The sequence below is a fragment of the Scleropages formosus genome, chromosome 21 (genome assembly GCF_900964775.1).
Source record: "Scleropages formosus chromosome 21, fSclFor1.1, whole genome shotgun sequence".
Classification (NCBI taxonomy): domain Eukaryota; kingdom Metazoa; phylum Chordata; class Actinopteri; order Osteoglossiformes; family Osteoglossidae; genus Scleropages; species Scleropages formosus.
The window spans coordinates 3,448,275-3,471,611 of NC_041826.1; the positions used below are offsets into that span (position 1 = coordinate 3,448,275).

Below are 23,337 nucleotides of genomic sequence, written 5' to 3' on the forward strand. Positions count from 1 at the left end.
CCTGTAAACAGTCACCCAAGCTACCAGAAGCAACAGCAACACATCTGGACATAAAACATGTTCATGTCTTGTGGGAGGAAACCCATACAGACATGGGGTAGAACACCAGGGACCGAACCCACATCTTGCATCACCACTAGCGCCACCGTGCTTCCAAAAGTGACAATATGTTTTCAAATACTAATTAAAAAAAAAATACATTACTTGACTTTATTTATGAAATTATTTTTCATTATTATTTATGAGGGGGGCGCGGTGGCGCAGTGGGTTGGACCGCAGTCCTGCTCTCCGGTGGGTCTGGGGTTCGAGTCCCGCTTGGGGTGCCTTGCGACGGACTGGCGTCCCGTCCTGGGTGTGTCCCCTCTCCCTCCGGCCTTGCGCCCTGTGTTACCGGGTAGGCTCCGGTTCCCCGTGACCCCGTATGGGACAAGCGGTTCTGAAACTGTGTGTGTGTGTGTGTGTGTGTGTGTGCATTATTTATGATAACAGGTATGTGAACATTACATGTCTGCAGAACACAAATGTATACTTTAATGACTGTAGATGGACTGAAAACTAAATTTATTTTAAAGAATTGCATTGGTTAAGGATATATACTATTTATACTTCTTTTAGAGATATGTTGTAATTACTGTGTAGAGTGACAGCATGTTTCTTATAAAGCATTACCTACAAAGTTCCAACATTTCAAACATATAGGGTGCAAATGCATGTTAGGATGTTTAAATAATATAAAAGGCAGCAGATCTTCAATCATCTAATAAAATGGTTTCTTTATTAAGCAGGTTTTTGAAAATTAATTCTTTTCCACATTACAAGCAGCAAAATTTTAAATAAAACTGGCCCTGCATGAGGCATGTTAATACAAAAGTAGATGTTTTCCCTGTCGACCTGTGGCATGTTCACTAGTTCCGTGTGTCCCCATCCACTAGAGTCTGGGTATGATAACAGTGTCAGTGTGCTGATGTAAGAGATTTTACAGAGTCTGAGAGACGAGGAGGACAGCTGTCAAACGAAATGAGTGGCTGCTGAAATCGAAGGGGCTGCTGCCTTCCGGGGCAGTACTTTTGAGGAGCTGTTTAGGGCCGGTGATTGGAGGAGGGGGGTTGCATCCAAGCTCAGGATGTCAGGTTTGAGTGCCTTCTCTTTCTGAGCTGTCAGAAAGTAGAGGAATGGCATCAATCAGTGCCCAGGCTGCCACCAAACCCCTCTTGGCACGATTGCCTGCCCGCCCTCACAAATGCATCTCCGAGGGGGCTGGGCAAGTAGCTTTAATGGTGTGATGCTGCCAGAAGCAGGTGGATGTGTATTTATTCTTATCTCATAAAGGAGGGTGACTCAAGGGGAGGTGATCTAGAGAGCACACTGATGAAGACCTCTCTGAATTTACATCACTAAGTCATTTAGTAGACATTGTCATGGGAGGAGCCCTAACATATTTTACAATTCTTTCATAGCAGAAGTTTGTTTTTACAGGTTTTTCCTAATTGTTAATTGTTCTTTTCCAAAACACTTATCAAAATAAGTATTTTCAATATTAAGAATTTCCAGGTGTCTAGCTAAAATAATAAGAGTAATGTAACAGAGTCTTATAATTTATATGAGAAAGTGCCAATTAAGACTTCCAAAAAGACTGATAAGTAAAATTACATTAACCTACAGATATGTTTCTTTTTCACCCCAGATGTAGTCTCAGGGTTATTTAATGCCTATGATGCTGTGGAATTTGTGTTCTGTTGTCCATTTGCAGACAGAAAGTGAAGAAATAACATGCTAACAGTTCTAGGTAACCTTTTGAAATAGATCCTTCTGGACATGCCTTAAAATCACCGTGAACATAAGAGTAGATAAACAATACATGGAATGGCCATTTTGCTTAGATGTCATTGTCTTGTGACGTAAACAGACAAAACTGAAAGCCATCATTTGTTTGTTTGTGAATCTAGTGCAAATGCTGGGCAGGATTCCGCCTGAAGGATGATGGGAAAACGTGTGTCGACATTGATGAGTGTTCGTCCAGCCTGCCTTGCAGCCAGCTTTGCATCAACACATACGGGTCCTACAGGTGTTTGTGTGCAGATGGCTACGAAGCCCCAGCAAACAGCCCCCATAGCTGCAAGTCTCTCTCAGGTACTCCTCTGTGAGTTTCTTGTGTGGTACAGGTGCTTGCATGTTACATCTATATACTTACATAAAAATATGGTTATATATAATATATAATCATGAACATACTGTATTAACTCAAGTTATATGGCTATATGCTAAATTCTTTCTGTTTTTCTCCAGCTGAAGAACCTTTTTTAATATTATCCGACCATCATGAAATAAGGAAAATTAGTGTTGATGGCTCAAACTACACAATTCTGAAGCAGGTAAAAATATATTATTCTCAAAATCTTCAAGTGATCTACTTATGTTTGGGTATCCCTGTAAAGAGGAAGGATATGTTAATGATTACACATTCCTAACTCTTGTTTCACCATAGAAAATAAATCTCAGAAATTATGTAATCATTATGTCATCATTAGGAAAAAAGAGAGGTACTATGCAGGTATTGCTCATCAACTCATCCAGAATTTTAATATTGTGGATAACATATGCAGACAGTGGCTTTGCTCCCCAGCTGATGTCTTTGCAAACAGTGCCTTGGTATGCTAAATAACATAATAAAAAGATAGTCTGTAATTTTCGTAACCGCTGCATAAATGCTATGATACTTTGATACTTGGTAATAACCCCTGCAGCGAAAGGAAGCATAACTCTGTCTCATCAATTCAAACCCACAAACCTGTTCATAATCTGATACTCAACAATCACCAGCTATAAAAGGAACAAAGAACATACCCAAGGTTGTGGATTCTTGATGAGCACTCTACAGCTTTCTTCTGATAGCCTCACGAGCTTACTCGTTGGTTTCTTTAGCCCTGTTCTTTGAGTCTTTCTGTTGGCTGTCCATTGTAAGTAGTGTATCTAGCAGTGTAAGTCACCTTGGTGAACAAGGTGTGTGGGCTAGTGACACCACATAGTATCCATTGTAAGTTGCTTTGGAGAAAAACATCTGCTAAGTGAATAAACGTAAATGTATATCACACCTGCTTTGTATTTTCCAGCTCACACCCTACATTTATAAATACACTCTGTACGTGGGGTCATTATACTTTACATCCGTGTCTGGAAGTTACAGCAATATGCATCCATATCTGACTCACGATCCGGATTACAGTGTACTATTAAAATGAATAATGTTCATTTAAAGAAACTGTCATTTTGCTGTATATTCTTTTTGCTCCCCTTGTCGTTCTCAGTGATATTTTTCGATCTCCCCAGTTTTTATTTTTTTTGTCATTTTATTATCAGATCCTATTATCCAAATGTCTTAGATGTTACAGTTTGACAACCTTTGACCCACTCTTTCAACAGCAGACTTAGCTTTTATGGCCACAGCACCTCTTTAAATGAGACTTTATAGGAAGCCTTTTAAGGCCATAAGTATGGTTCTTTCATAACTGCACCACCTTCTGCCTGGTTGTTCCGCGTTCTTGAACATTAATGCGACATAATGTTCTTCCTGAGGTGGTCATACACTTTAGTGCTGGGTCCCAACCGCAGAATACTGACACAGCAGCAATAACCATGTTAACTATTACTGCCAACAATTGCCTTTGAAAACCCCAACAAAGGAACCATTCACTGTTTTTCCTAATTCATAAATCATGGCTGTTGCACTTAAACAAAGAATCTGTGTGATTTCCATTTCCAATGGACAAGACCGTTCAGATTTTTAACACATTTTAGGATGTTTAAACATGGCATTATCTAATCTGTGTTTATTAAGGGCAAAACAGGAAGCAATTTGCTGGGAACAGGCAACGATATTGTGCTCCTGGCTGCTTTGTTAATGTCCGAAAGCTGGCATTGTGGGAAATTAATTGTTGTGCCAGCATGCTCTGCAGAATGCCAGCTCTTTTATTTGCCCTGACTCAATACGCCCTTCGCCAAAGCAGCCCTCGAGGGATGCCAAACCACCCTTCATTGTTTAGGCATGCTGTGTGCTTGTCTACCAGGAATGCTTGGAGTACAAAAAAAGGTTTTTAATTAAGCCACCCTGCCTGGTGTAACCTGGCTGGCGACATGCCACTCCATCTAAATGAGGGATTTGGGGATCAGGGGCCTCACTGTTAGGATCTGGCTGTGTAAGAGGGGATGCCCATTGCTTGGAGACAGCAGTGTATCCGGCACAGTCCGTCCGACTTATGGTCTATTTGAAACCCACTCAAGCTTGACTGGTCTTTACCTGCCATCTACACTTTGCAGTACAGAAGCTATTCTTTTAGCAATGAATGGCCCAGTAAAATTTGTCTTTGCGTTCAGGTTTTGTATGAGATTAAAGGACTGCTAATGTGGATCTGAGTCAGTAGGAGCTAATGCTCTTCAAATAACTAATGAACAATGGGATGGAATTCCATTTGGATGGATCTGAATGTGCAGTGCTGTAAAACGGTCACTTTAAATCTCCCTTCGCTGCACAGTGTTGTCAGCAATCTCTCACTTTAATCTCCCTTGGAATTAATGAACGGATAATGAAGAATTTTGCTTATAGTTGTGCCTAAACGATTCACTTTGATATCTGTCTTGTACTTTGCTGCCTCTGGGAGCAGAAATCACACCAGAAAATGCTTGAAGTAGATCTGTAATTAAGTTTATCAATCACATTAAGAAAGATATCATTTTATTGTGATTTTCCATGGAGTGTTCTCTCCACAATTTGGAAGTGGCGTCTCAAAAAGCACGTTTTGTTTTTGTCACAAAGTCTTGGACTGCTTTGATCTACAGCTGAGGTGGCCAGTCCTAGTCCTTTGCAATACTTGATTTGCATTCTAATTCTTAAATAGCAAGCCATTATTGGCATGGAATTCCACTTTACTTCAGCTGATGTGGTCAGTGTGAGTTCTTCATTAAATAATTGCTCATTTTAAAAATTTTGTTTTAGTCCTCATGGAATGAAATTGGTGGACATTCATCCAAGAGGCTGCTTATCCTTGTAGTTCCTATTCTGCAGCAATGAGTAAACAAGTTCTCCAGCCTTTGGGTGGGCTTGCTGGCTTGCACAATGCCAGAAATCTTACTGTTCCAGTGGCAAAGCCTTCAGGAGGACCTTTCAGGACCTGTTTGGGTGATGAAGATATCAGGCCATCTTTTGCCTGTAACCCATGTGACATATCTTTCAGCCTGCACTGAAATTTCGGATGTGCTCCTTCTGCATATGTCAACATTCTTAGGGAATGTACGTCAAAATGAGTGTTAAAAATGTTTTGATTATCCTGCTGAACCTTTATTTTGATGAGGGCGAAAGGTATTCATTCAATTAAGTAAAAATCTGTCTTATTTTTTATTACGGTTGTCAGTTATAGGCTAGGATTTAGCTGTATTTCTGAAAAAAAAAAGAGAAATCTCAAATTGAAAATAGTTGTGTAAAATGTATGTTGAAATAAATGTATTTATATATGTGCATGTCTTTAATATAAAATCCTTGTTTCACAGTTTTTATTTTCCTTGAAAAATGAATGCTCACTTTAATTCACAAAATTCCCAGAACGCTGCTAGTTTGCAGGCTTGTCATATGCGTAATATTTGCAGTATGTCTAGCTGAGGAACTCAAATATAAACATGTGTGAAGTATCAGTGATGCATTTAGCCATGCCTGCTGATAAAGCTGCTAATATCTCCTTCTGTTCCTCTACAGGGCCTCAATAACATTATTGCAATAGACTTTGACTACAGGAAGGAGTTTATATACTGGATCGACTCCAGCAGACCTAGTGGACGAAGGATAAATCGAATGCGCCTGAATGGGAGTGACCTCAAGGTACAACAGGCACTTGTGTCCTATGCAAGCGTGTGAGCGTGCAGAGACAAGGATTTTAATATTTCTGAAGTTTGGCTACAGGTTGCAAGGATGCTGTAAATCAGTCCTCTTTGCTGTCCTGCTCAGCAACAGCTCTCTGCTTTTTCAAAGAGCTGGATTACACTGTGAAATATACCAGTGGTGTTTACACCGGTAGTTTAGACCTCTAATTAAACATGTATCTACAGTTTGACTCTGCCAAATCCCCATGTCTTAAAAGGTTGATGGCTGTAGAGGGTGCCTGGTACCTACTGTAAAGGATTCAATATTTACAGTATGCACCATTGTTATGTAATTGTTTGCTAGTGACACATGATGCGAGTTCAGCAAGTGCTCATGAATTCTCAGTAAATTGTGTTCAAATTACTTGAAACATGGAACCTACAAGAAACTTGCACTTGGTACGATAGCAGTGTCAAATATTAGCCTTGAATACTGGGGGTCCTGACCGTAATCATGCATGCAAGTGATTGCTTTCTTGTTTTATTTTGTTTAGTTTCCCTCGGGCTTTACTTTTGTGTTGACTGACAGTAGGGCTCTGGGAAATCATCTTTGTCAAGAGAAGAAGACATTCCCTTTCCTCACCCCTTGGCCACCCATGAGGGTCCTGTGATTACCCCTGGGCAAGCTCTTGTGTTGAAGCACCCCTCAGCTCCATGACTCTTACATGAGACAAAATGGCTCATTAAGCTTCATTAATCCCAGAGACCTTTTCTGATTTATGAAGAACCAGCAGTAACAGCTAAACCAGTTTAAAATAAATATAGTTCCCCAAGACCCCGGTTGTGGTTAAAGCATTACACATGAAGTATTAGTGACCAAATTTTTGATATTTAATTCTGAAAAGCTTCTTATCACCAGTCATCATTATACATATATTGTGACATTCACAGGTTGAGTAATAATACAGATTACTGAGATCCTTATGTCCTTTTTAGAAATACATACCATGTTGATTCATTCTAAAGTATCATTCATAATTAATCAAAACAAACCAATGGATATCTTACCATTTTGACAAACCTAAAGTCTGCTACACCAACAATAAATGGAGCCAAACCTGGGGAGAATGGGTAGCTGCAAACCTCCACCTACCCTAACCTCTTCTCAAACACCCACAGTGGCCAGTTGCATTGCACAGGGGCCCATATGTGTATTTTCCACCACAAAGGGGGTTACTTGTTTGTGTGACATTCTTTCCCTTTCCACAGACCTAAGGGGCAAGTATGAGAAGGTCATCCCCCCATCAGAAGGCTATAGTCCTAACTGCATTTCCATGTTTGTCTTTACCTCGGAAACAAATGAGCTACCTTAGAAAAATTATTCAATAGTGACGCAAAACCTTCCTCCGAAAGTACACTTAATTATAGATCTGCTGCATATACCTTGTTAAATGGTAATATAAAAGACTTTAAAGGGTACCATAATTCCTAAAACCAGATTGTGCTAAGCATTGTTTGAATTAAGTATTATTCTGAAGGCCCAGTTCTATCTACCAGCTGGCATGTGCTATGTTTATGCCATTTTTTGTTTTGTTTGCCTAAACAGCCAAAATAAATTATTATGTCCATATTAGATTCAATTTCTTGTCAACCTTTTTCATTTAATGTTTGAGGAAACAGGCAGTATTTTTCCACACCTTTACTATTCTCACAGATCTAATTTTTCTTAATTTGTGGAGTTGCCTTTAAATGTTCCACCAATTAGAATGTGTTGTCCCTAACTACAACATGCTGTTAACATATTGTGAAATCATTTTAGATTGAATTTCTTCTTATTTTCCTTTCCCAAATGTTAGAGTTCAGTCAGCCATGTGTGTTTAACAACCGTTTTATGTATGGCAACACATTCGTTACAATGCAGAACTCATATTTGAAGTGATAAAAGTAAAAAAGCACAGTTTGTACGGGTGAACTGTTTCTGTTTTCACATAATTCTTTCCCCAAACCTCATAGGTAATTCACCGAACAGTAGTTCCAAGCACACTGGCTGTGGACTGGATTGGGAAGAACCTTTACTGGTGTGACATGGAGAGGAGGACCCTGGAGGTGTCCAAGGTCAATGGCCTCTACCCAGCCATTCTCCTGAGTTCAGGGTTGCGAAGCCCCAGAGACCTGGCCCTGGATGCCCAGACAGGGTATGCTTTACTGCTGCACATTCGCCAAGAGTCCTGTGTGCACATTTTCTGATTATCCATATTTAACTGAAAAACAGACCAGCCAGTGAGATAAAGAAGTATATAATAATAATAATAATAATAATAATAATAATAATAATAATAATAATAATAATAAAATCGATATTTCATATTTCATAGAAGTGCCATTTCACAACTTAGAATCTCTGCATTTTCTTGGGAACTGATACCCTTAATGTATGCCATTTTAAAATTTACTAAATTGCCTAATCAAATACTTGACTCAGTCTTTCCGGTCAATGTATAAACTTATCATCCTATCATTACAATTGTTGTGGGTTGGCATGAGGGATGACACCCTCTCTCTAATGCTTGAAAATTCGAATGGCAATGCCTATTCTGACCCTTCTGTTCTTCTTGGCCTTGACCTTGTCTGGCATTGATGACTGACTGAATTTCACAGTTTGGTTTACCAGAGTAGAATTTACATTTTATGTGTCTTTAATTACTTATTTACTCTCAGAATATGTGTAATTTAAAGGTAATTCAGTAAGCTAAATGATAGTTGTAGATTTCTTTTCAAGACTTGAACTTGAGAGTAATGAGCTAACTAGCTGAATGGCAAATTTTGAAGATATAATTCCCATACCACACAACATATTGGCATATCAGATGTGTCAGCTTCTGCCAAAAGCATTAACGTTTGTATATTGTCCTGGGTCAAGTTTCTCTCCATTTCAGTATTGGAAAAGTGCTGTCTGACATAATCCTGCATTTTGCTTCCATGTCTACTTTAAGCTCAGATTTCTTGCAGTGTGGAAAGTCCAGATATTTCACATTTCTTAAACACAATGAGAGTCAGTACTCTATATGGACTGTGTGACTTCCCCATGAAATGAGTTGTCACCGCTGCTGAATCTTTGCACTGGCTTGATGTTACAAACACTGCTAGTAGTTCTATTGTGTTTTCACTGTCACACTTGGAACATTTAGTAAAATAAAGTAAATAGTAAATTTAGTAATTATACTGAAGGTTATAATTCATGTCAAGTAATGCTGATCAAGTAAACCTTACTAAAGCTATTTCCAGTACTGGTGCAATGATAACTTGGTTAAGTTTATAAAGTGCTTTGTCCTTAATACACCAGGTATATCTTCTGGATTGACTGCTGTGAGTACCCCCACATTGGGAGAGCCGGCATGGACGGCAGCAACCATGTTGTGATCGTCGACAAAGAAATATACAGCCCAACAGCCTTAACCATTGACTTCACAAACAAAAGACTCTACTGGGCTGACGAGAACCACATCTTGTTTGTGAACATGGATGGCTCACAAAGACACAAGGGTAAACGGCGAGGCACTTTAATTATCCATTGCCAAGGGCCCTGTGGCTGTGTCTCTTAAAATATGTACTGTAAGTCAATAAGCTCTTTGTGCTTGTGTAATTAAATCCCACGACAGCCAATGTGTGCTGGTTTCTGCTGTTTTGTCGTATTTCCCTTCACAATAAACCTTGTTGGGCCTTATTTCTGGGAAATAGAGCAAACAACAGCCAAAGCTAATGACAGTACCCTCCTCCTCCTCAGTTAAATGCTGCCTGCTTCATTTATGGGATCCTGAGTCATTAGAAACATCAATTAAAAAAAAGTGTTCCCACTGTTCTATGAAATTTATTTTCAGGTGTATCTGGTTATGTACAATCGTGTTCTGAAAGGAATTCTGTACCCTACTGATTTAAAAGCCAAATGTATGCTGAAAGACTAGTTCATTTGAAGCATAGTTCCGCTTATGGCATATTACAACTAAAGGTTTTATTCTTCACAATGCTGATTGTAATTTGTTTGACATTTTTGGTATTTAATTTATTCTGCATATGAGCTAAGGTGCTCATTAGAAGTATTTTTTCTCCTCTCTTAAACAGTCACATGAAAATTTCTCCAGCTGTCTTAATGTTTTCTTTTAGCTATGTACTACCAACAAAAAAAAAGGAAAAAGCAAGCCTTTCGCATTGTCACTGCGGTTATTTGCTGAGTGTTGTTTGATGATATACGCAATAGTCGAATTTCTATTCCAGTGGCAAATGGAGAGGTCCGCAGTGTGATGGGGCTGACGTTATTCGAGGACTACATCTATTGGACTGATGGGAAATCCAAGTCCCTCAACCGTGCCCACAAAACCTCAGGGGACAAAAGAGAGGAGCTTCTGAGCTCATGGCAGGCCATCACAGGAGTAAAGGTGTACCACCCTTTTCGTCAGCCTGACGGTAATTACCTCCCTATGTTATGTCTTTTTTGAAGTATCACTAAGGCGGGACGTGAAGACCTGTGGCTCTGGGTTAATTATCCTCAGTAGGAAGACATGGGCTTTAGGGTATTGCACTGGAGTGAGGTTTGTGTCATTGTGTTCTCTTCTCTCCACCTGTCCAGTACCCAAGCATCAGTGTCAGGTGACCAACGGAGGCTGCAGCCACCTGTGCCTCCTGTCCCCAGGTAGCAGCTACAGGTGTGCCTGCCCCACCAACTTTTACCTTGCCTCTGACAATAAGACCTGCCTCTCCAACTGCACAGCCAGTCAGGTGAGGTTTGGAAAAGGGAACAGTAGAGATGTGGGTAACAACATTGTGATATAGTAAAAATGAGACGTTGCTCACTTTTCATGTCAAATACTACATTTGAAACCTGGCGTGTGTGTAAGTGCTTTAACCGTTGCAAGCTAACATTAAAGGAACTTCACATCCCACTACCTTTTTTGCAGTGTAATGTTTCAAAGCTTCATAACAGAACCAAATACTTTTTTACACACACACACACACTTTCAGAACCGCTTGTCCCATACGGGGTCACAGGGGAACCGGAGCCTACCCGGTAACACAGGGCGCAAGGCCGGAGGGGGAGGGGACACACCCAGGACGGGACGCCAGTCCGTCGCAAGGCACCCCAAGCGGGACTCGAACCCCAGACCCACCGGACAGCAGGACCGCGGTCCAACCCACTGTGCCACCGCACCCCCCATTATATATATATAGTAGTGGATATCAAGAACATTGATTTTTGCTGAAGAAAAACCTGGTGCTGTTGGTGAGAACAATGTAAAGTTTTGCCTGATGAGCAAAATGGATGTTTTCTTTTGTCAAAAGCTATTAAGACTAAATGAAGTACCATGGAACATAACACATCCGAAACATCCATTAGCTGATATTGCCTACTGACCATGTTATTGGAGTAGAGCAACCTGACTGTAATTTAGGATGACTGTGCTTACAGATGACCTTGTTCAGATTCAAAGCTGATACAACGTATGCTCACCATTGTGCAATTGCATTTGTTTATTTGTTCCAAAAAAACAAAAAGTAATTTGCACCTGAAACTCAAAAACTTTGAAGGGTGAAAACTTCACTCCACATTATGTAGTATGTGATTTCTTAAGGGATTGGACTCCTAGTTAAGCCCCTGCATATTTGATTTCTCCCTGGGAGTATCTTGAGGCTTTGTGTTAACTGGAATGAGCCAGAGATTGCCTAACTAGTGCTCTTACTATTCTGCAGTTTCGCTGTGGGACGGATGAGTGTATTCCCTTCTGGTGGAAGTGTGACACCGTGGATGACTGTGGGGATGGATCTGATGAGCCTGCAGACTGTCGTGAGTTTTAAATCTTAGTAACTTCACAATATATTTACATTGGGATGTGAAGGTGAGATAATTCTAACAACATTCCTTTGGAGAATTGCAAGATTGCACAACATGTGTGCACATACATATAAATATGTATTTATACAGAAACACACCCAAATATATTTTTGAGGTAAGAGGATGAGGTGTTAATGTCTCCACCAACTGCATAGTTTTAAATGCTGACAAAAGAAAAAAGTTGTGGGTATGTACTTACCTAGTATAAAAGTAGTACAAGTTTTACATAGTGCATAGTTTTATAAAGAAAAGGTGAAGAAATAAATAGATTGTGGAATACAGTGGTTTATGAAATGTATGTCGTATGTGTTCAGTGTGGTTTTGGAATTTTGAAGGTGAAAATCACTTCAAGACAGATATGAAATAGCTCCAAATTCTGAGTTCATGCCAAGAATACCTATAATGGATCAGAAGTGCAGGAAAGATTGACAGACGTATGCTTTCAGTTTCTGTAAATGTAAATGTAAACTCCATGGTAGGTCTTATGTTTCATCCGTAAAATTCTAAGTTGTGTGATTTCTGTGAAATGATGTTAAAGAGAAAGGTGACTCAAAGTCCTTTTTGTTGTACAAAGGAAACTTTAACATTTTCTTGGGATACAACTGACTTTTAGTCAAAACTCAAAAAAAAAAAAAAAACTGCAACAAATCTGTGCGAAATAACAAAATGTGTCCATCACTGCCATTGTTACATGGCAGAGTAAGCAATAACATCAATCCACAAACTATGCGTTTCACATTAAAATTTTTTCCCAAAGTAAATCGGAGACAATCAACGTCATTTTGACGACAGAAGAGATCTGGATAATGAATGTTTATTAAAAGCGGAGGAAAGCTTTGCTGAGGAACACTTCATCACCCACGTTATAATGACAGTGCCGATGCGCTGATTTTCGGTCAGCCAAGTATAATCACTATGCATGACAAAACCACGGAGCCGTATCGGACCGATAGGCCACCCCTCATTTCTTTCTCCACTTATACCATAATGAATGACCTGTATGTCTCTTAGCCAAGACAAACAGAGTCATGTGGGGGTTCCTGAGGGCCCTAAGTGCTAGATTTCACATAATTTTAATGTCTTCTCAAACCCTGTTTACAGCGGAATTTAAGTGCCAGCCAGGACGATTCCAGTGTGGAACTGGCCTCTGTGCTCTGCCACCTTTCATCTGCGATGGGGAAAATGATTGCGGAGACAATTCTGATGAAGCCAATTGCGGTGAGGAACCTCCTTTTGTAGATCTTAACGCCTGAAATTTTGCTCCATCAGTTTACAGATATTTTTTAGGAGAGCCTTTCACAGCAAAAATTTCAATTTAGTGAAAATAAGAGAGAACAATGGTTTGATCTCTGCTGCCTGAATTTTCGATTTTGGGGACACTATTGAGGGAAGAAAGTTTTGATAGATTCTTTTGCTTATTTCTTTCTTACTGACACTATCAATTACTGAAACTGAAGCAGTCTGACTTTCTCTGTGTACAATTATTATATTTTGCTCCATCCTCAGTATTTTTCTGAATATGGAGTACTGCAGTATCTTCAGTACTTTTGATGATGCAAAAAACTGATTTGAAGTGCTTCTTTTATTTCATGTTGTCATAGTATATGTATAGGAAACTATACAGTATATAGAAAAGCTGACTATGCTTTATGTCGAACCTTTTCATAGTCCTTTCTTTAGAGCATTCTCTTGAAAGTAGTAATCTGATTCATAACTGCGTAGCAACATCTCAGGCAATCAATAACTGCTCTCCAAGGACAGAAGGGATTACAGAAATGTTAGTGTTATGAGGCATCCCACTTTTTGTCTTGTAACTATTCTCAGGGCATGCATGAATCAATACCTTTACCTAACTTTGACAAACCAAAAACAAGAATTCACTGGAAATGCTTAGAATATTGCAGTATCTGCTCTAGAATTGGCCAGTTGAAGCTTACATTATATTCCTGCCAATCCCCTTTTGCATAAAATTGAGCTCCCATCAATAACCACTTAGCAGCTCTTGTCCAAGTAACTTTTGTATGATTCTGAAACTCTTTATACTATGAATATTGATCGTACTTCACTCAGGGTACTCCAGGAATGAAAACACACTGAAGTTATTTGGTAAATACACGACCTGTTATTAATTTTAAAATAATAGAAATTTAATAACAATTATGGGATTAGTATGGAGGGGGGTGGGTTTTGCCGTTACCTGCTGCATGGCTGATCTGGGGTTCATGCCCTGCTTGGGGTTCCTAGCGGTGGACTGAAGTTCCATCCTGGGTGTGTCCCCTCCCCTTTCAGTCTTGCACCCTGTGTTGCCGGGTTAGGCTCCAGATTGCTGCAACCCCTGCTCGGGACAGGTGGTTGTTGACATTGGTTGGTTAGGAGTAATATAGAAGTAACGGAGTTAGCCTAGCCCAGCAACCTTAGCTTGCTGGAACAGCTTATAAGATGAGTAGCTTGATGGATGGTTGAATGTGGGCTGCAGACAGTGTACTGGCTGTGGCTGTCACCTTAAAATTTGAAGGTCCATAGTCTAAGCCTCACTCCTGAGTACTCACTCCTGTAGTACCCTTGATTCACTGAAAGCTCATTTAAGAATAACCTGCTGCATTAATGTGTAAATTACTACAAAATACATTATACAATATTCTTCACAAAGAGGTGTCAGCAAAATAAAGGGGAATAATAGGGACTGTTATTGCTGTTATTTTTATTACTAGTATCCATTCGGTATTGCTGATATATTTATTATCTATAGTTTTTTAACAGAGGATCTATGACTGCATTTCTGCCTTTTGAATCTGTATTTCCAGACACGTACATCTGCCTGTCAGGACAGTTCAAATGCACCCACAAGCAGAAGTGCATCCCGCTCAACTTGCGCTGCAATGGTCACGATGACTGTGGGGATGGCGAGGATGAAATGGACTGCCGTAAGATTCCTCTTTTGCCCTGTAACCCCCCCACAAAACCCAACCGGTGAACACCCATGACAGGGTTTGTGGTGCTGTGTATGAAATCTTGCAGTGGCACCACCTTGTCCAACCTCACTTCACGTGTGACATATCTAGACAGTAGCGAGGTATTGAAAGGGCCGGACTGTGGGCACAAGAGAAGTCATTTCCTGTGTGAAGGCTGTGGAGAATAGCCACTTTATCTCACTCCCCGAGTGCGCCCCACGCTTTCTTCCTGTTACAACTTTGACAAATGTCTGTGGGTCGTTAAATTCAATGGCTGGCGATCTCAAACTGTAGTGCAAGACTGTGGGAGCCTTGATTAATCTTGTAAGATGTAATTATTTCACAGCTCAGACAAATCTGGGTTTTCATTTTTAATGCAGGCAGTGATTTAGAAAGTCCAGTCCTATAAAGGATGGAAAGATTCTGAAGCTCTCTAAGCATGCATGGAATTTATTTATTTATTTATTTATTTTTTAATTTATTTTTCTGTCTCTCTCTATGTGTGTGCACCTTCAGTTCTGATTCCAGCTTGATTTTGAGGATTTTAAGTGCAGTTTTTCATTAGGTGGTGTCAAGCACATTAATGCAGGATTCAGCACTTCAGCTGAAAGACTGCCTCATTGTTCACTATGTACAAGGTGCTGGTCAGGATTTCGAAGGCAGTCCCTCAAACTGTGACTTTTTCTCAAGTCTACATTTACCTCATCTTATTTTCAGAAATTAAAGTGACACTTGTCATAAGGTGAATCCATATAGCTTTTTAAGAAGAACAGAATGAAAAATAAAAGACCAAGGGAATCTCATCCTAGCTAAGTGTAACACCCAGATCCTTCCTTCTCCTCCTTGTCATGTTCAGTTCCCAGGTGGCCTCAGTTGTGAGACAGATGTGATTTAAGTGCAGTGAGGGCTTGTGGTAAATGCTCCATATGTTTGCTGAGCTCTGTGTAGGCTGGATTTCGGCAGCACTCACAACTCCTATCGATGACGTTCTCCCCAGAAAAAGATTAGTTTAGCACAGGGAGATTTTACTAGGAATAATCATGTCTGGAGGGCGGGAATTAACTGGGTTTTAAATTCTTCTGGGTGTGAGCTGGGGATCTGGATTACATGGTGGTACAGGGTAGTATAAAATGTACTGAATCATTTGCAAGGGTGTTAATATACCGCACTCTGTTAAAAATGTAAAGAAGCTTCAGAACATGTTTTACAATAAAGGAACAGCCAGGTCCATGTAATATGATTCCTGTTTCTGTACTTCTTTGTTTTTTTGAGATCTAGTTGCTTCTAATCAAGCAAAGCTCTGCAGAATTGTCTGTGTAGTCCAACGTTTCCTGGAGCTACCTTGACAGTTTTGCTTTTCTCTTGTCTCTTTGCTCTTTCTTTGTGTGGGCGAAATTCTGACCTCATATCAGCGGAGAGCACATGCTCCCCAGACCAGTTTCAGTGCAAGACCACTATGCACTGCATTTCCAGGCTGTGGGTCTGCGATGAGGACCCGGACTGCGCTGATGGGTCAGATGAGGCCAGCTGTGGTAGGTGAAACCGTGCTGTCGATCATCTCCGGCCTGAAGCTAAATTGGTCAGTGTTGGAACATGGATGGGCAGTTTTTCTATATTATCCATCAGATGGAGTCCTGTGTATTATTTATCCAGATGGAGCCTGTGGCACAGAGGCAAGTGGATAGCCTTTGAAGCACTTATACATAAATAGCTCAGAAACAAGGGAAACTTTGCAAATAATCGCTGTTTCTTGTCTTGCGGAGGATCGATCAGTGGACAAACTCCTTCAACCTTCTGCCTCCTGGGGGGGCATGTCCAAAACACCTCCTATAGGTACATCTTAAGAATCTTGGAAACGGGGCTGAAATTCTTTAGAAAAACATGATCCTTAGCTATTTAAATTAAGCAATTATGTTACTTGCTGTATTTATGGTCAAGCTGTCACAAGCTGGTGAAAATACGGAATTCAAAAACTTTGACCTGGTCATATTTTTGTCCTTGCCCCAGACACCAGAAATTATTTTGATCTTTTTACACTTATTTTTTGCACCTTGTTTTTTCTTTTGTTTCATTTATTATTGTGGAGAGGGCGCAGTTGCACAGTGGCACAATGGGTTTGGCTGGGTCCTGCTGTCTGGTGGGTTTAGGGTTCGAGTTCTGCTTGGGGTGCCTTGCAATGGAGTGGCGTGGCGTCCTGTTCCGTCCTGGGTGTGTTCCTTCCCTCTCCAGTCTTGTACGCTGTGTTGCCGGGTTAGGTTCTGGTTCACCACGACCCTGCTCGGGACAAGCAGGTTCAGCCTGTGTGTGTTCTCAGTATATATTGAGGATGTCTTTTTGATTCCATAATGTGTAGTTTGACTTTTCTATACTAAAAAGGACTGAGCACTGATGCATACCGACATTTAGTTATATTCCTTGTTCCATGTGTGAAGTGCATGCTGTCCTGGAAGCTTAGGGTCACTGATAGTGCCAAGATGCCTGATTTAGAGCGATAACGGGACTTGGGCACCAGACCGGCATTTTTATGTCTCTTGGGCCTTGGATAATGGTGCATGAAGCAGCCCTCATTAAGAATGGTTGACTTTAACAGACTTGTAAAATCACTTAGAGCAGGACTCCCAGGGGGCTCCGCCATTGAAGAAGCTTTTATCACTCTTGTTGAGTCCTAAGGGGTCCAGGTTCGTTGATTGTGACGGAGACCATCTGAAGCAGCAGAGTCCTTAGCTGCCTTTTGGAGGTGTTTTAGATTCTCCATTACAGAGTTATTTGGGACCCCTGCAGTTTGCCGAGTCACCTGTAAGGAGCTTCACGCCACATTGTGCCATGTGACACGTGGTGTGACACAGAGAAGTGAGTGGGCATGGGTGTGAATGAGACCAGCAAACGCCAGCTGTCTCCTGCTTCTTTTGGCATACAAGGGGGATGTAATGGATGGCCGAGTCTGACATGGAACCGCAGACGGCTAATTCAGGGTGAAAATTGGGAAAGCACTCGCTTATTTCCCAGTGGGGTGGGTGATTCACCGAAGCTAACGGTGTTGTCCTGCTTGTTGGCTGTGCTTTGATAGCACCCTGTTCATGACTGTAACCATTGTATATCTCCTTTCATCACCCTGCTCTGCTAGTAATCAAGTTCAATTGGATGAAATTTGCATGGATTTCTGCTGTTTTAGTTTTGGTGATATTTTCGCTGACACACTATTACAAAATGGTTTATACTGTTCTCTTATGTGTGTATTATTATTATTATTATTATTATTATTATAATATAATATAATATAATATAATATAATATAATATAATATAATAGTGTATCGTGTGATTGAGATTTCTGCTACCATCAAACTTTTATAATAAAAATGCTGAAATAATGTGTTTCACAGTTTGGCATTTGTCATGAAGTTGTTTTCTGACAGCATGCTATGAACTGCCTCTTTACAGGCATTACCAATGGCCAAAAGGAAAAGAGGCATTCATATAAATGATAGTCATTGGCCAGAGCACATTTGGTGCAGTTATATTTAAAAGTGACGGCTCTCTGAAAGGTATACACCACAGTTCCACTGCCACAGTAAGAAACAATAAGGATGCTCAGAGCTCTCTCCTGATACTAAAGACAGAAGAGCTTGAGGTGGTCGTTGCTACAAGCTATTTTTCTTGTCTTGAAACAAAAGCCCCAAGACTGGGTGATGATTGCATGTCTTTGAACTTGAAAATATCGATTGGCCCGAGTGGTGGATCTGTTTCACTACTGCAGTGAAAATCCAGAAAGAAGAAATAGTGTCTGGCTGTTTCCAAAGTGAGGGGGTGCGGTGGCACGGTGGATTGGACCGGGTCCTGCTCTCTGGTGGGTCTGGGGTTCAAGTCCCGCTGGGGTGCCTTGCGACGGACTGGGGTCCTGTCCTGGGTGTGTCCCCTTGCGCCCTGTGTTGCCGGGTTGGGCTCGGGCTCCCCACGACCCCGTATGGGACAAGCAGTTTAGACTGTGTGTGTTTCCAAAGTTATTATCCTAAAAAGTGTCAAACAATGAATACCAAGCATTTATAAACAAATTAAAAGGTATATATGTTTTTTTAGAAAGATCCTTTTTTGATTTAATGAACAATAAAAATAGCATGTTGTTGAGGACACAAATATCTTAAGATCAAAAGAGGACAAAGAACAGCAAAACTGATTGTTTTCTTCCATTCATACAGTAAGCAAACAATGAAAAAATCTGAATATGAGGAAGATAGTTTTGTATTATCCTTTCATGCAAGTTATTGCCAGTCATGACTTTATCTATGACTTGAAGTCATGACTTTATTTATGAGTCAATTTTTTTCACGCTATGAGGCTCATCTACTAGCCACTTTTTGTTTATGTATGTTAATCCAACATTCAACAGTTGTACGTTGGGAAAGTGAATAGATTTGAATGTGATTTATTTAATTAAACATATACTTTTTTATTATTTCTAGTATACTGAAATACACACCTGTTTTATACTTTACTGTATTTAACATTGCATATTATATAGGGTTACGCCCTGTGTTGCCGGGTAGGCTCCGGTTCCCCGTGACCCCGTATGGGACAAGCGGTTCAGAAAATGTGTGTGTGTGTGTGTGTGTGTGTGTGTGTGTGTGTATTATATAGGGTATGCAGTTTGGGAGATACAATTAAAAGCATATGTTGAGTGAAAACAAAATGAATGGCTAGGTCTCAGGAGGATCACAACATAACCAATTGATGTCTTACAGGTAAGCTGATTTATGACAAATTGAAAGCCATGTTAGCTAGCAGATATCTCTGTAATTAATGTGTCGTGGCTTTGGTTGTGTCCAAATTGATTTTTCCGTCACCCAGAGATGATGCATGCTCTTATCTTAGTCTGGTAATTCATCTCATAAGTCCCAACATGTTTTGTTTCCATTTTCACAGTAAAAAGTAACAGAAGTTAGTTGACACTCTTGTTATTCCCCATTTCAGCAGCTATCGTGGAATGTCAGATTCATATTTTGTCATATAAATCATGTTCACTAGAGAGTAATTGTTACATGCAATGGCTTGAATGCAGGTTAGGTTGTGTGTATGTGCCACTTTCTCCTGTTTGCCTTCTATCTTATGTATGGCCATGAGCATCTAACTTGATATGAAGGAATTTGCAGAGTTTTCTCTCCTTTTTTTTACACTGTTGGCACCTTATCACAATCCTTACCTTTACAGCACGTTAAATATTTAGTATTTTTCTAAAGCAGAAATGGTCTTTGCATCTCTAAGTACTGTATCTGGTTTTTGTCAGATTTTTTTGAAGTTTAAAGAATTTCTTTTTAGTTCACCTAATTTACAAACACTATTCACACATTGCAACAAGTTGATTAGTTTCTAGCGTAAACCCCTGCAACTGACATTTCCTATGCTCCAAAATAATTAAAAAAAACCATACAAACCTATTTCATATAAATCCCAGTATAAAATGTTGAGTTTACATTTTTGATTTTGATTTTCTCTTTATATACCTTATGTCAAGAATGACACTGAAATCGTATGTAAAGTATTTAAAAATTTTTTCCATTGTTTGATTTAATTAGAAGATGTTTTTCTGTCTCAGATCTTCTCATCAAGATTTTAGCAGTCATTGTCAGGTGAATGCAAAAACATGCCTACAATCAGATGCAACTTGTAAAGTTCATTAACATCAGGCTTGTCTATTGAAAATGCTTTTTAGAGAGCTGTTTATGTAACTCCCTAGTGACCACATAATGATAAAATAGCAGGACACAACCGTGGACCTTATAAACACATTTTGCTTGCCCAGGCTGACCAGCCTGCAAATGAGGACATTCTAAGAGCGATCAAAGTCATATTGGAACTGTAACCTTGTTACCTTCATAGCACCTAATGTATTGTGCTGGTAAGCATTTCATTTTACCCATAAACAGTTCACTCCTTTGAAGTGACATTTAGCAACACTGCCTGCAATCTAATGGGCCAAAACACAGAATCGTGATATTGTTTTTCGCAGTGTCACTTAAAAAAGATTTCATTAGTGTCATGGCAGCTAAGTGGAGGTTTCCATTTATCCAGCATGAATTATTCAGTCCGCTGCCACACTGAACGTTGATCCTAGGTGAACCTGTTGTAGCGTTTCCTCTATAAGTCTAATACAGCAAATGGGGGCAGCAAATCAACAAAGTCCCAAGAAAATGTGCATAAACAGGTGTTAAATGCATTGCATTGTACTTGTCATCTGCAAATCTAAAAAAATTGCAAAATAATGAATTCAATAAATACTCTTGACTGCTCTGAATTGCACTACAAAGGACCTCTCTTAAAAAAAATAATTTAGGGAAATAGTAAATTTTGCCATTGGTGAAAATATATGTTGTAGTAAATAGATCATTGCCATGGCAGGTATTTTTTATGTCATTCATATTTTTTTCTTTTATATTAGAATAATAACTTCTTAGGGGGTGCGGTGGCGCAGTGGGTTGGACCGGGTCCTGCTCTCCGGTGGGTCTGAGGTTCAAGTCCTACTTGGGGTGCCTTGTGGCGGGCTGGTGTCCCGTCCTGGGTGTGTCCCCTCCCCCCTCGGCCTTACGCCCTGAGTTGCTGGGTAGGCTCCGGCTCCCTGCAACCCCGTATGGGACAAGCGGTTTGGAAAATGTGTGTGTGTGTGTGTGTGTGTGCGTGTGATAACCTCTTCTGTATAATGTTGCCCCATTGACTCCTTACAAGCACATAAGGTAGCGAGATGTTAGAAGTTAACATTCTTCTGGAGATCAGAATAACATTAGAATTCTGCTAATGCTTCAAGTGTGGGATTAGTGCTCAAACCTGAGATTGTGATGTGTTCAGTGTTGATTAATAAAGCCTCATACATTTATTCAATCTCTTCACAGTAGGATTAAAGGTCTGACAATTTGACAAGACAATTTCAGTTATGATTTCCCATAATGGCAAGCTGAGCAGAACATGACAGATAAATTGATGATTCAACCAGTTAAATTTCATGGGCCTTTATTTATTTATTTATTTATTTATTAAGTTAATAAACTGAAATCATTTCTACAAAAATGACTGACCTTTTAATTAATGTCTATATGTACATTGTTATTTCAATGACTGTCATTTTTTTTTCGTCAGGATGTTTAAAATTATTTGAAATGTGTTGCAGCAAAAGTAAGTCTATTTTTCTAGAACAAGTATATATTCCCCTACTGGTTTTGTAACCAGAGCTCTCTCCTCGTGGGATGTTTCAAGAGCTCTTATTTTCACACCTTGAACACAACAGCTGGGGGTACAGCAAATGCTGCTAACAGTGTGATTGCACAGCAGCCATTTGCATACGTTTTCTAACACTCTCCTTGTTGCGTGTCTGCTTGGAAACAGATGAGAAGACGTGCGGCCCTCATGAATTCCGCTGCCGAAACAACAACTGCATCCCAGAGCACTGGAGGTGCGACAGCCAAAGCGATTGCGGAGACAACTCCGACGAGGAAAACTGCAGTAAGCTTTGCTGCTTTACAACTTTTTATTTGTTATTACAGCTAAATTGCCGGTGTGATCTTCATTCTTGTCGAAGAACTGCATAGAATTACACAATTCAGTAAGCACTAGGAAACATTTTTTTTTCCTCTCCATATGGTATTTTGCACGTTCTCATTTGTGAAAAAATTACTTTGATGTTGGTTCTCTGTAGTAAGATCCTGCCATCCAACCAGAAGGTTGTCATTGGGTTTTTTTTTTTTTTTTTCTCTGAATTCTTTCTTGCACCCATTGTGAGCTCATTTCTTTGTTCTGACTTTCTGATTGGGGAGGAAGTGGAGGGGGATAAAGACAGCACAAAAGAAGCTAAAAAGACTGGTCCTCCAGGCACTGGGATCTATTTGCCCCAGCTTTTGAGCCCCAGTGCCTCAAAATTAAAGCTCAGCTCCCCTATTTAGGTATCTCTCTTTTTGGCCATCACCCCTAGGTTGCCTGGGATTGCTGCCTTGTTTACTCCACTCCTGGATGCCAGACCTTTCACGATTCATGTTCCTCATCACATTTAAATAGGCTATTTTCCACTATACTGGTACTCCAGCCCAGATGTACAAAATGAGAAGAAAGAATTGGAATCCGGGTAACACAAGGGGGAGGTGGTTCTTCCTTTGTTCTTGATGGAAGGAAGTGTTTCAGAACATCGTAAAGGTCAACAAGGGACTGGATCACAGAGCTTGTGATTGACAAGCCTTTTATAGAGTGTGGAAGAACAATGTCTGTCTTTATTAAATTGCACAGGAGGTGCTGTATAATGGCTAAGGGTGTAGTTATTGATTCCGGAAAGCCTTGTGCAGTAATAGAATGGTATTCTTTCAATTATAGTGGTGTATTACTTGTATCCAGTGTTGTCAGAAATGGTTAAAGTCATCTGCTGTAGTTATAAAAACTGCTGTGTGTTTGGAATTGACATTTGTGAATTGTTCTTTATTTCTGATTGTAGGGGTGTACCATCAGTAGTACTGTTGTTTTTTCATGGAATTATGCTGCAAGTGATTCTATATTTAATGTTTCTTTAATTGTTTGTTCGCTTGTTTGTTGTATCACAGGCTATAGTTTTGCAGTGTTTCCATTCTCAGACATTTGAACTAACTGGGAGTTATTTCTGACAGGGCTTTATTTTGTAATCCACTGT

The 23,337-nt window shown here is 40.0% G+C and overlaps 1 protein-coding gene across 5 annotated transcripts in view; it reads left to right on the forward strand.

The window, feature by feature from the left end:
- The window catches only part of LOC108924287 (low-density lipoprotein receptor-related protein 1B-like), a 368,874-nt gene that overhangs the window by 298,171 nt on the left and 47,366 nt on the right, over window positions 1-23,337 (forward strand). For all 5 annotated transcript variants that reach the window (XM_018735562.2, XM_029247286.1, XM_029247287.1 and 2 more), the window contains 12 exons: window positions 1,947-2,130; window positions 2,287-2,372; window positions 5,744-5,866; window positions 7,861-8,042; window positions 9,191-9,390; window positions 10,120-10,308; window positions 10,472-10,620; window positions 11,590-11,683; window positions 12,833-12,949; window positions 14,536-14,655; window positions 16,095-16,214; window positions 22,053-22,169. In XM_018735562.2, coding sequence (XP_018591078.2) covers window positions 1,947-2,130; window positions 2,287-2,372; window positions 5,744-5,866; window positions 7,861-8,042; window positions 9,191-9,390; window positions 10,120-10,308; window positions 10,472-10,620; window positions 11,590-11,683; window positions 12,833-12,949; window positions 14,536-14,655; window positions 16,095-16,214; window positions 22,053-22,169 — 1,681 coding nt within the window. The remainder of the gene's footprint in view (window positions 1-1,946; window positions 2,131-2,286; window positions 2,373-5,743; window positions 5,867-7,860; window positions 8,043-9,190; window positions 9,391-10,119; window positions 10,309-10,471; window positions 10,621-11,589; window positions 11,684-12,832; window positions 12,950-14,535; window positions 14,656-16,094; window positions 16,215-22,052; window positions 22,170-23,337) is intronic.